Source organism: Prionailurus bengalensis, chromosome F2 (genome assembly GCF_016509475.1).
Source record: "Prionailurus bengalensis isolate Pbe53 chromosome F2, Fcat_Pben_1.1_paternal_pri, whole genome shotgun sequence".
In the NCBI taxonomy this organism is placed as follows: domain Eukaryota; kingdom Metazoa; phylum Chordata; class Mammalia; order Carnivora; family Felidae; genus Prionailurus; species Prionailurus bengalensis.
This window is the reverse complement of record NC_057353.1, coordinates 45,381,887-45,396,383: the sequence shown is the minus strand read 5'-3', so window position 1 is coordinate 45,396,383 and position 14,497 is coordinate 45,381,887. Positions and strand designations below refer to the sequence as shown.

At 36.0% G+C, this 14,497-nt stretch overlaps 1 protein-coding gene across 1 annotated transcript in view; it reads right to left on the bottom strand.

Moving 5' to 3' along the window:
* VPS13B (vacuolar protein sorting 13 homolog B) overlaps window positions 1-14,497 on the bottom strand; it is an 828,197-nt gene that overhangs the window by 651,030 nt on the left and 162,670 nt on the right. The window contains 1 exon segment of the mRNA XM_043601463.1: window positions 13,043-13,224. Coding sequence (XP_043457398.1) covers window positions 13,043-13,224 — 182 coding nt within the window.

Genomic DNA, 14,497 nt, shown 5'->3' with positions numbered 1-14,497 from the left:
ATTTAGCAAAATTCAATACCCCAAAAATAAATAACCCAGTTAAAAAACAGGTAGAAGACATAAATACACATTTTTCCAAAGAAGGCATACAGATGGCTACCAGACACATGAGAAGATGCTCAACATTACTCATCGTCAGGGAAATGCAAATCAAAACTACAGTGAGATATCACCTCACACCTGTCAGAATGGTGAGAACCAACAGCACAACAGGTGTTGGTGAGGATGTGGGGAAAGGTGAATCCTCTTGCACTGTTGGTGGGAATGTAAACTGGTGCAGCCACTGTGGTAAACAGTATGAAGTTTTTTTAAAAAGTTAAAAATAGAACTACCCCATGATCCCACAATCACACTACTGGGCATTTACCCAAAAAATACAAAAATACTAATTCAAAGGGATACATGCACCATGTTTATTTCAGCATTATGTACAATAGCAGCCCAAATGTCCATCAATAGATGAACAGATAGAGACAATGTGTGTGTATACACACACACACATATTTATATGTGTATACATATAGTATATATATGGAATATTATTGAGCCATAAAAAAAATGAAATCTTGACATTTGCAACAACATGGATGGAGCTAGAGAGTATAATACTAAGTGAAATAAGTCAGTCAGAGAAAGACAAATACCATATAATTTCACTTTTGGAAATTATATGTGAAATTTAAGAAACAAAAATACAAATAAAGAAGGGGTGCATGGGTAGCTCAGTCAGTTAAGTGTCTGATTTTGGCTCAGATCATGATCTCATGGCTCGTGAGTTCAAGCCCTGCATCAGGCTCTGAGCTGCCAGCACAGAGCTGTGCTGGAAGCCTGCTTCTCCAGAAGCCTGGAGCCTGCTTCTGATTCTGAGTCTCCCTCTCTCTCTGCCCCTCCTCCAATTGCACTCTGTGTGTCTGTCTATCTGTCTCTCTCCCAAAAATAAACATTAAAAAAATTTTTTTAAACATACAAATAAAGGAAACAGAGAGAGCAACAAACCAAGAAACAGAATCTTAACTACAGAGAACAAACTGATGGTTACCAGAGGGGAGATGCATGGGGGAATGGATGAAACAGGTAAAAGGGATTGAGAGTACACCTACCATGATGAGCACTGAGTAATGTATAAAATTGTTTAATCACTAATATTGTACACCTGAAACTAATATAACACTGTTAACAATACTGGAATACATATAAAATTTTTTTTAAAAATCTGGACTAGTGAAAAGAAATAATTGACTGATAAATAAATAAATAAATAAATAAACCAATGCATAATGTTTCTGCCATGGGGGAAGAGAGTAAACCTGGGCAAAGGCATGAAAGTGGGAAAAAAATGCAGTGTTTTGGAAGTATAAGTAGAATATAATTAGTATTAGATCCAAAGTAAGAGACCTGTGTTGACTTGTATTGTGTTAAAGAACTAGCTCTCCAAGAAAAAGAATAATGTACAAGAATGTTATCAAATCAGAACTATGTTCAATACAGAGAGAAGGAAAAGACACTAGGGTGAAGGACAAGAGAAACTAGATGTTGTAGGTTATTAACTATCAATAACAAAACAGCAGATAGGCTAGTAGGAAGGTAGGCTAGAAGCACAAGATTATGATGGAAGGTGAGGCATACATGTTGGAGAGAAGTACTTGGCTTACAACCAACTGTAGATGGAACTTCACACATTATGAGAATAAAAGCCTGAGAGGCCCAAGAACACACAGCACAATCACTTCATTAATGTAGTAAATGTCAACTACTTGTGATGTAAAACAAAACATCATATGCTTAAAACAAGCATATTAAACAAAGTTTAATAGTGCTGAGTGTTGTCTATTGACACCTCACAGATGCAAGATAATACAACGCTAAAACTTTACATCTTAAATATACTTCTTGGATCTTAAGATAGAAAATTTCAAGACACAATACTAACAAGCACTCTATTAAGAATATAATAAACAGGGGAGTAGTTAAGATGGAGGAATAGTAAGAGGATTCTGGGCTGTCTCATCCCTTGAAAATAGATCAACATCAAACCATTTTGAATACCTAGGAAATCAATGTAAGGATTAACAGTCTGTATAATTTGGGAAAGAACATGGCAGTACATGGCACAAAGAGGGGAACTGGAAGAGAGAAGAACTACAGGGTCACAAAAAGGCAGAGAGGAGAAAGAAGGGGAGAGAGAGAGCAGCACATCAGATTTGTGCTGAAAAGCACTCCCTCTGAAAGCAGCTAGACATAAACAGTGAAAACACGCCTAGGGGACTGCACAAGAAAACTCTTCCCCAAAACCACTGTTGAGGGGAAAATGGAGAAGGCTTCAATACCACCAGTTTTTTTTTTCAATATATGAAATTTATTGTCAAATTGGTTTCCATACAACACCCAGTGCTCATCCCAAAAGGTGCCCTCCTCAATACCCATCACCCACCCTCCCCTCCCTCCCACCCCCCATCAACCCTCAGTTTGTTCTCAGTTTTTAAGAGTCTCTTATGCTTTGGCTCTCTCCCACTCTAACCTCCCCCATGGGTTTCTGTTAAGTTTCTCAGGAACCACCAGTTTTTTATAAACAGTGTAACATACAGTCTTAAGTTTCAGAAGCCAGCCCTTGGTGGTGCTCCCTGGAGGAAGCAGGGCAGAGGCCCAGGAGTGGGCAGCAAGATCTAAGTATCCCCTGGGTCCCACTGGGAAAAGCAGTTCCCCTGCATGGAGTACATTCTATAAAAGTGATACAGCCTGTATATGGGCAAAAGGCCCAGCAGGCACCATCAAGCTGCCATGTTCACCCATATAAGAATAAAGATGCAAGCTGAGGGGAGCAAACTCTTTCACTGGCTGTATGTTGCAATTTACCATAAACTCTGAGTGGCTGCCCCTGCACGGTAACATGACTGTGTCCTGGGACATGCCAGCCACAGTGCCCCAAGACGCTCTCCCAGAAGATCACTTTGGTCCCAACCACAGGGGTCTTCTGAAGTGTGGGGTTTTGAAACACAGCCACACCTGAGATAAAATTCTAGCGTGGCAGTGCCTGACAGGCAGACAGCTTGGACATAAACAGGGAGAAGGCAGGGAGCTGATAGAAGCAGGGGATAGAGGAGGGGTGAGAGATCCCACATCTCTGAGGGCACAAATTTCCTGCTGGGGAGACTTAGAGAGCAGGGTGAAGCCATTTTCACCATTAGCACACCAACAATTGACCACAGGGAGCTGAACAGCGCCACCAAGTGAAGAACAGAGTGGTAACACCAAGCCATGCCCAGCTGTGCCCTCCAAACACATCTCCAATAGGGCAAGTGGCCCTGAGAATCAGAGCAGCAGGCTCCTTCCCCAGAAGACCAGCACAAATCCCTTCCATGGGCTTAGTCTACTGATCATAGACTGCTATGAAGTTTCAGGTCAAGGGGAAACTAGATCTAGTTTCATTTGGGTTTTTGTTCTTGTTGCTTCTGTTTCTGTTGTTGTTGTTGTTTTTCTTTTGTTTCTTGGATACAGAAGAGCAAATTTTTTTATGTTTATATTTTTAAATTTTTTTTAATTTTTAATTTTTTTTCTATCAAGCTTCTGTTAACAAGCTGACCAAACACACCCAGGCTCTAGTTTTTTTGTTTTTGTTTGTTTCATTCTGTTATTGTTTTTTTTTCCTCCAAAATGACATAACAGGTATTCACCTCAAAAGAAAGAACAGGAAGAAATGATGGCCAGGGATTTAGTCAATGCAGATATAAGTAAGATGTCTAAACTAGAATTTAAAACGATTATAAGCATGCTATCTGGGATAGAAAAAAAAAAAAACATAGAAGACACCAGAGAAGCTCTTTCTGCAGAGATAAAACAACTAAAATCGAATCAAGCCAAAATTGAAACTGCTATAACTGAGATACAAACCAAAATGGAGGCCATAAAAACAAGGATGGAAGAGGCAGAGGAGCTAATTAGCAAATAGAAGATAAAATTATGAAAAGTAACAAAGCTGAAAAGAGAGAAATAAAGGTTATAGGATCACAAAGGAAGACTTAGGGAACACAGCAATTTCTTAAAACTTAGTAACATTCATATCATAGGAGTCCCAGAAGATGAAGAGAGAGAAAAAGGGGCAGAAAGTTTATGTAAGCAAATTACAGCTGAAAAGTTCCCTAATCTGGTGAAGGACACAGACCTCAAAATCCAAGCACAGAGAGCTTTCATTAAATTTAACAAAAGCCAGACATTGACAAAACATATCATAACCAAAATCACAAAATATACAAACAAGGAAAGAATCCTGAAAGAAGCAAGGGGAAAAAAGTTCTTAACCTACAAGGGAAGACAGATCAGGTTGGCAGCAGATCTGCCCACAGACACTTAGTAGTCCAGAAAAGAGTAGCAGGATATATTCAACATGCTGATGTAAAAAAATATGCATCCAAGAATACTCTATCCAGCAAGGCTGTCATTCAAATTAGAAACAGAGATAAAGACTTTCCCAGACAAAAACTATAAGAGTTCATGACCACTCAACCACTCCACAAGAAATTTTAATTTCCCCCTTTGATTGGGGGAGGGGGGAGACCAAAAGCAACAAAGACTAGAAAGGATCACTAGAAAAGACAAGAGAGCATCACCAGAAACACCAACTCTACAGGTAACACAATGGCACTAAGTTCTTATCTTTCAATAATTACTCAGAATGTAAATGGAATAAAGGCTCCAATCAATAGACATAGGGCATCAGAATGGAATAAAAAAACAAGATCCATCTATATGCTGCCTACAAGAGACTCATTTTAGACCTAAAGACACCTGCAGATTGAATGTGAAGGGATGGAGGGGCACCTGGGTGGCTCAGTCAGTTAAGCATCCGACTTCGGCTCAGGTCATGATCTCGCAGTCCATGAGTTCAAGCCCCACATCAGGCTCTGTGCTGACAGCTCAGAGCCTGGAGCCTGTTTCAGATTCTGTGTCTCCCTCTCTCTGACCCTCCCCCGTTCATGCTGTCTCTCCCTGTCTCAGAAATAAATAAACGTTAAAAAAAAATTTTTTTAAATGAATGTGAAGGGATGGAAAACCATCTATCATGCTAATTAACATCAAAATAAGTCAGAGCAGCCATACTTAGACAAACTAGATTGTAAAACAATGACTGTAAAAAGAAACGAAGAAAGAACATATCATAATTAAGGGGTCTATTACCAAGAAAATCTAACAAAATGGGGCACCTGGATGGCTCAGTCAGTTAAGTGGCCGACTTCAGCTCAGGTCATAATTTTGTGGTCTGTGAGTTCGAGCCCCACACCAGGCTCTGTGCTGACAGCTCAGAGCCTGGAGCCTGCTTCTGGTCCTGTGTCTCCCTATCTCTCTGCCCCTCCCCTGCTTGCTCTCTGTCTCTCTCCAAAATAAATAAATAAATATTTAAAAATTAAAAAAAAAAGAAAATCTAACAACTGTAAATATTTATGCCCCCAACTTGGAACACCAAATATATAAATCAATTATAAGCATAAAGAAACTCATTACTAATAATACAGTAATAGCAGGGGAACTTGCACCCCACTTACAACAGACAGATCAACTAAGCAGAAAATAAAAAAGAAACAATGGCTTTGAATGACACACTGGACTGGATATACTTAACAGATATATTCAGAGCATATTATCCTAAAGCAGTAGATTATAAATTCTTCTGGAGGGATCTCAAATCAGTCCTCAACTAGTACAAAAAGACCAAGATCATGCCATGCATATTCCCAGAACAGAATTCTATGAAACTTGAAGTGAACTACAAGAAAAAACTTGGAAAGCCCTCAGATACATGGAGGTAAATAACATCCTACTAAAGAATGAATGGGTTAATCAGAAAATTAAAGAAGAAATTTTTTAAAAAATACATGGAAGCAAATGAAAATAAAACACAACAGTCCAAAACCTCTGGGATGCAGCAAAGGCAGCCCTAAGATGGAAGTATATTGCAATTCAGTCCTATCTCAAGAAGCAAGAAAGGTCGCTAAAATATACAACCTAATCTTACACCTAAAGGAGCTAGAAAAGGAACAGCAAATAAAGTCTAAAGCCAGTAGAAGAAGGAAAATAATAAAGATTAGAACAGAATTAAATGATATACAAACAAAAGGAAAAAAAAAAACAGATCAACAAAACTAAGAGCTCCTTCTTTGAAAGAATTAACAAAATTGATAAACCCCTAGCCAGACTTATCAAAAAGAGAAAGAACCCCAATAGATAAAATCACAAATGAAAGAGGAGAGATCACAACCAATACCACAGAAGTATGAACAATGATAAGAGAATAATAGGAAAATTATATGCTAACAAACTCGGCAATCTAGAAGAAATGGACAAATTCCTAGAAACTCACAAACAACCAAAACTGAAACAGGAAGAAATAGAAAATTTGAACAGAGCCTTAAACAGCAAAAAAAAATAAAAATAAAAATAAAAATAAAAATAAAAATAAAAATAAAAATAAAAATAAAAATAAAAATAAAAATAAAAATAAAAATAAAAATAAAAATAAAAATAAAAATAAAAATAAAAATAAATTAATCAGAAATCAAAAATCTTCCAACAAACAAGAGTCCTGGGACAGATGGCTTTCCGGGGGAATTCTACCAGACATTTAAAAAGGAGTTAATGCTTATTCTTCTCAAACTGTTCCAAAAAAATAGAAAGAGAAGGAAAACTTCCAAACTCATATGAAGTCAGCATTACCTTGATTCCAAAATCAGAAAAACACCCCACTAAAAAGCAGAATTATAGGCCAAGATCCCTAAAGAACATGGATGCAAAAATTCTCAACAGATATTGGCAAATTGAATTCAACAGTACATTAAAAGAATTATTCACCATGATAAAGCAGGATTTATTCCTGGGATGCAGGGCTGGTTCAATATTCACAAAATCAATCAACATGATATGCCACATTAAGAAAAGAAATGATAAGAACCATATCATCATCTCAATAAATGCAGAAAAAGCATTTGACAAAACACAGCATCCATTCTTGATAAAGATCCTCAACAGAGTAGGGATATATGGAACATACCTCAGTATCATAAAAACCTTGTACGAAAGATCCACAGATAATATCATCCTCAACAGGAAAAACTGAGCGCCTTTCCCCCACATCAGGAACGAGACAAGGATGTCCATTCTCAACACTACTATTTAACATAGTACTGGAAGTCTTAGCCTCGGCAATCAGTTAACAAAAAAAAAAAAATAAAAGGCATCCAAATCAGCAAGGAAGAAGTCAAACTTTCACTATATGCAGAAGACATGATACTCTACATAGAAAATCCAAGACCTCATCAAAAAAAAATTGCTAGAACTAATACATGAATTCAGCAGAGTTGCAGGATATAAAAATCAACGTACAGAAACCTGTTGCATTTCTACATACCAGTAACAAAGTGGCAGGAAAAGAAATAAAGGAATCAATCCCATTTGCAATTGCATCAAAAACAATAAGATACCTAGGAGTAAAACTAGCTAAAGATGTACAAGGTCTATACTCTGAAAATATAAAACACTTTCGAAAGAAATTGATGATACAATGAAACGGAAAAGTATTCCATGCTCATGGAATGAAATAACAATCATTATTAAAATGTCTAAACTACCCAAAGCAATCTACACATTTAATGCAATTCCCATCAAAATATCACCAGCATTTTTCACAGAGCTAGAACAATCCTAAAATTTGTATGGAACCACAAAAGACCTCCAATAGCCAAAATAATCCTAAAAAGAAAAACAAAACTGTAGGCATCACAATTCCAGATTTCAAGCTAGATTACAAAGCTGCAGTCATCAAGACACTATGGTACTGGCACAAAAATAGAAATATATATCAACAGAACAGAAAGCTAAGAAATGGACCGGAACTATACAGTAAATAATCTTTGACAAAGCAGGAAACAATACGCAAAGGAAAAAAGACGGTCTCTTCAACAAATGGTGCTGGGAAAACTGGACAGTGACATGCAGAAGAATGAAACCGGACGACTTTCTTACACCATACACAAAAATAAATTCAAAATGGATGAAAGACCTAAATGTGAGATAGGAAACCATCAAAATCACAGAGGAGAACACAGGCAGCAACTTCTTATGAGACACATTGCTGAAGGCAAGGGAAACAAAAGCAAACATGAGCTATTGGGAAAATGAATTACTGGATAAAAAGCTTCTACACAGCAAAGGAAACAATCAAACAACTAAAAGGCAGCCTACAGAATGGGAAAAGATATTTTCAGATGAAATATCTGATAAAGGGTTATTATCTAAAATCTGTAAAGAACTTACAAACTCAACACCCAAAACACAAAACACAATGGGCAGAAGACATGAATAGACACTTTCCCAAAGAAGACATCCAGGTGGCTAACAGACACATAAATAGATGCTCAACATCACTCATCATCAGGGAAATACAAATCAAAACCATGAGATACCACCTCACATCTGTCAGAATGGCTGAAATTAACAACATAAACGACAGGTGTTAGGGAGGATATGGAGAAAGGGGAACCCCCTTGCACTGTTGGTGGGAATGCAAACTGGTGGAGCCACTCTGGAAAACAGTATGGAGGTCCCTCAAAAATCTAAAATAGAACTGCCCTATGACCCAAAAATTGCTCTACTATTTACCCAAGGATACAAAAATACAGATTTGAAGGAGTACATGCACCCCAATGTTTACAGTAGCATTGTAAATAGCCAAACTATGGAGAGAGACCAAATGTCCATCAACTGCTGATGGACAAAGATGTGAGATATACATGTGTATACACACACACACACACACACACACACAGGAATATTATTTAGCCATCAAAAAGAATGAAATCTTGCCATTTGCAATGATGTGAATGGAGCTAGAGTGTATCACGTTAAGCGAAATAAGTCAATCAGAGAAAGACAAATACCCTATGATTTCACTCATGTGGAATTTAAGAAACAAAGCAAATGAACATATGGGAAGCGGGTAAAAAAGGAGAGGGAAATAAACCTCAAGAGACCCTTAGAGAACAAACTGAGGGGTGATGAAGGAAGGTGGGTGGGAGATGGCCTAGATGGGAGATGGGTACTAAGGAGGGCACTTGTGATGAACACTGGGTGTTGTATATAAGTGACGAATCATTGAATTCTACTCTGAAACCAATATTGCACTGTATGTTAACTAAAATTTAAATTTAAAAAAAAGAAAGAAAAAGAGAAGAATATAATAAACAGAGTAAGACCCTGGGGAGAGCAAAAAAATGTAAGAAAGCTGGCCATTTGGAAATGGGGCCTTTTAAAAATACTTTAGTTGATCATTTTAAATCATCTATTATCAATTACTGCTGCTTAATTTGATAAAAAAAAATACAATTCCTGGGCAATGAGAAGAAACCTCCAAACATCATTCCATTTTCCTGACTTTCCCTAATCTATAAAAATTGGTTACGCTAATTTTAGGTTTCTCAATGACAAAAAAGCAGGTTATGAATCACTTAACCTGTAGTTACTTGTCTGATCCATTTTGTACTATCTGTGCCACTACTGTTAGAACAAAATATTTCCAAGATAGGGAATTGTTTTCAATATTTTAATGTTTATTTATTTTTGAAGGAGAGAGACAGACAGACAGACAGAGCATGAGCAGAAAGGGGCAGAGAGATACAGAGATACAGAATCCGAAGTGGGTTCCAGGCTCTGAGCTGTCAGTGAGATCATGACCTGAGCCGAAGTTGGACACTTAACCAACTGACCCAAACAGGGAGGCCAAGAAATTTTATATAAGATGTTTTATCATAGCACAATCCATTTGATAAAATCAAAAATGGAAATACTAATTAGTTTGGTTAGAGACAAGGGAAATTACAGAAGTAATTAACACTATCACCTGCTTATTAGTATGAATTTTCAGGCAACTTAAGCTACTTAACCCAAAAAAAAACTGGAGTGAACACCTCAGGAAAAAGAAATTTAATAAATAAATGAAATTGATAACTTCAGACTGTGATAAATGTCTGCCAATTAAGGCCTCACGGTAGGCCTCTGGGTAGCAGACCGACAACTTCTTGGTGTGTCCTCACAGGATAGAAAGTGCAAGGGAGCTCTCTGAGGCCTCTTTTATAAAAACATTAATTTCATTCAAGAGGACTCCACTCTCATGATCTAATAACCTTCCAAAGGCCCCATCACCTAATACCATCACATTGAGCATAAGAATTTCAACAGATGAATTTGGGAAGCACAAAGACATTCAGACCATAGCACATAAAAATGTAGTCTACCTAATATTCAACAATTTAAAATGTTTTTAATGAGATAAATTAATATAATATCACCCTTTTAATGTATACAATTAAGGGCAATTCAGCATATTCACAAGTGTAAAAGTATCACCACTATCTAATTCCAGAACATTTTATCACCAAAAAAAAAAAAAAAAGCTAAAACAAAAACAAAAACCAATTCATGTCTAATAGCAGTTACTCCCCATTCCTCCTTTTTCCCAGACTCTGGCAACCATTAATCTTTCTGTCTCTCTGGATTTGCCTATTGTAAGCATTTCATAAAAATGGAATCATAATATGTGACTTTTTGCATCTGGCTTCCTCTGCTTAGCATGATACTTTAAGGTTCATCCATATTATAGCATGTTTCAGTACTTCCTTTACATGTTTGAAAATATTCCATTGTACAGAGATAAAACATCTTTGCTTATCCATTCATCAGTTAATAGATATCTGTGTTGTTTCCACATTTTGGCTATAAAGAATAATGCTTTTTTACCTCCTTTATATGTGGGATCTAAAAAAAGTTTAATTCATACACACAAAGACAGAAGTAACAGTGGTTACCAGGGGAAGGAAAGTGGAGGAAATGAGAGATGTTGGTCATAGGATACAAAATTACAGTCATGTAGAATCAATAAGACCTAGCAATATGATATACAGCAGATGACCATAACTAACACTGTATCCTGGAAATCTGCTAGGATAGATTTTGTGTATTCACACCACATTAAAAAAAAAAATAGTAACTGTGAGGAAATATATAGATTAATTATCTTGACTACAGTAATCGTTTCACCATATATCAAAACAACAATATGAATACCTTAAATATATAAATCTTTTTAAAATAAGCACTTTTAAATGCAAAAGAAAATAATGCTATGAACATTCATATACAAGATTTTGGTGGACACATAATCTTGTGTGTATACCTACAAGTAAAATTGCTGGGTCATGTGGTAACTCCACATTTAACTTTTTAAAGGTAATGACAAAGAGTTTTTTCCCCAAGCAGCAGTTATTGTTTAAGCCAATAATTCAACAGCAACATACAAATTCTAATCAAGGAGAAACAGGAAAATAAAATAGCAATCTTTTAAAAAGCATAGTTAAAACAGTACAAAAGGAGACAAAAAATAAGACGATAAAACCAGTCACAAAACAATCAAACCAACCTAAATTGATTAAATTCACTAGCTATAATACAGACTATAAAACTTCATTTAAAATATCTAGCTATATGCTGTTTCCAAGACATGTACCGAAAGCATAAAGACAAACAAGTTTTAAGTAAAAGAATGAAGGAGGAAGTACAAGCAAATGTGAAACAAAGGAAAGTTAATTGTAACTATGTTAATGTAAGAAAAAATGGATTTAAATCAAAAGACTGAGGGATAGAGTCACTACATTTAATAAAAGAATCAATTTAAAAAGAGATTACAAATATGTTTATGTGTGTGGGAGGAGGTGTATGTGTTCATACACACACTAAAACTTGCATACTATTTCAGAGGATTCAGAGAATTTAAAGGCCTTTCATAAGATCTAAGTTAACAACTCTAGGCTAATGAAACATTTGCCTTGTCATTCTTTACAAAATCATAAAACCTGACACAAAACAACTATATAAAATTTTACATTAGTCACTAGGCATGTCAAAAGAAGGGCTCAGGGGCGCCCGCGTGGCTCAGTTGGTTACACATCTGACTTCGGCTCTGGTCATGATCTCACCATTCTTAAGTCGAGCCCTGTGTCAAGCTCTGTGCTGACAGCTCAGAGCCTGGAGCCTGCTTCTGATTCTGAGTCTCCCTCTCTCTTTGCCCCTCCCCCGCTTGTGCTTTCCCTGCCTGCCTCTCTCTCTCTCTCTCTCTCTCTCTCTCTCTCTCTCTCTCTCTCTCACACACACACACACACACACACACACACACACACACACACACACACACAGAAATAAACACTGTAAAAAAAAAAAAGGGCAGGGTTCTACTTATGCCTTTTTTCTTTTTAGAACTTATATTTCCCCATAGTAAGATCTCAAATTAAAATGTTCAAAAGCATCATAAGAACAAAAAAGCCAATGTCTTATTCTCATAGACAAATGAAGTAGAAAATTAACAGGTTATTATTTATGATGATTACATTTAATAAAAATATATCCTTCTTTCAAAACTACTTTAGTGTTACTGACAAAACTAACAAGATTATTTTAAACAGAGACAACTACAAAAAGCAAACCTTTTGTAAGTTTTTTTGTTTGCCTGTAAAGTAAGTGACAAGATAAAGATAGTATCTCCTATCCTGGCATCAAAGCAGATTTTTTATTTTTAGTAGTTAACTCATTCATTCAAGGTGTAAGAGTACACAAAAAAGATAATTTGCTTACCATGTTTTAAAGTATCATGATCAATAACTTTATTCCAATTTACTAACCAAACATACTGGCTATCATTTCAAACATACACATTATATTGATCCCCTCAGAAGTTATCCACGTGAGGCCAAAGGATTAATTGTGCAAGATGCTGGTAAAAAAAATAATCTCTTGAAACTGTAAAATATATCCAGAAATTGGTTGCAGGGAATAAAACTGAACAGCTTACCTCATATCCTGAAATTTTTTTGGAGCTATAAATATCCACTTACACAGAAATACACGACACAATTTAATTTCAGCAGGCTATACTTATGGATTTGAATAATAAAATATTAGTAACCTCTCATAAGAATTTTCCATAAACTTGCCAAGATCGTGCTCTTACCTATAGTTTGGAAAACTTCATTCATCAAAGCTTCATTCACTGATAAAGAGTTGACATTTCCAATATGAGACCAACTTTGATATATTGCTTGCAGCAGAAGTGTCTGTGCTCTTGTAGCTTGAATTGTGAGATTTGGAAGTTCAAATATACCTTCAGTTATAGCAATCTGAGATCTTTTGGTCCTACATAAGAAAAGAGAACAATACAGTAAAGAGCATTTACAAATAACAACATATGAAATGACCTAGATTGTAAGCCAAAAAAAAAAAAGTATATATCAAAAATATTTTAAATTATAATTAAATCAAATAGATATACAATTTCATACTTTAAAAAAATTTTTTGACTGTTTATTTATTTTGAGACAAAGAGTGCGAGCAGGAAAGAGGCAGAGAGAGAGAAGGGGACACAGAATCCAAAGCAGGCTCCAGGCTCTGAGCTGTCAGCACAGAGCCTAACATGGGGCTCGAACTCACGAACCATGAGATCATGACCTAAGCGAAAGCCACTTAACCGACTGAGTCACCCAGGTGCCCCTACAATTTCAGACTTTAAATTTCACTATTTCAGAACCTCTTACAATAAAAAATAAAAATACAAACTAAAATAATGTCCATACATACACATTCATACACACACACACACACGCGCGCGCACACACACACACACACACACACACTGTTCAATTACAAGTTTTCAACCAAGACAATCTTCAAAAGTAACAATGAAAATACTAGTTAACATCTAAGAAAATTTACTACCAGTCCTGCATTGTTCTAAATGTCTTATATCTATTAACCCATTGAATCAAATATTATAAAACTATTAAGTAAAAATCCAAAAATTAAATCCAGGGATTCTAATCCAGAGAACTCTATTCTATACCTCCTCTCATAAGTATTTATGAAAATTTTACATTATACCCAGATTATTTGACAATAACACAGAAAAATTTTTTTAGAATCTCTGTCTGGGAATATCTAATTCACTGATGTCTTAGTCGTCTGGTTCTTTCTTTGAATGAGGTACCTTGTATAATTAAATTTTCCAAATAACAAAGCTTCAAAGTTAGAAAATGCTTAATATGTCTGTGAACAACAAGATGATAAAGTTAATGAAATATGCAAGTAGAAAAAATAAAAACCAAGAGAAAGAAAAAAATTAGGATGCTACCATAGTAGACTCAGCCACCCTACACTTTCCTCAACCCCATAAACCTCTACCCTTTATCATCTTCCCAACAGTATCCACCTAGAGTATTGGGCATCTCTTGTATAAAACCTCAGAGGCCCATCAATCCTACCTCTTATTCCAACCCCTGCTATAAAGACCAATTAATTCAGATTTTTACAGTCATTGCTTAAAGCGACTGAACAGTGAGAGACTCCCATGGGTATTATTTTGTATTCATGTATGGAAAGCCTGGAAATGAATGGATAAATGCTTTCCTTCCTC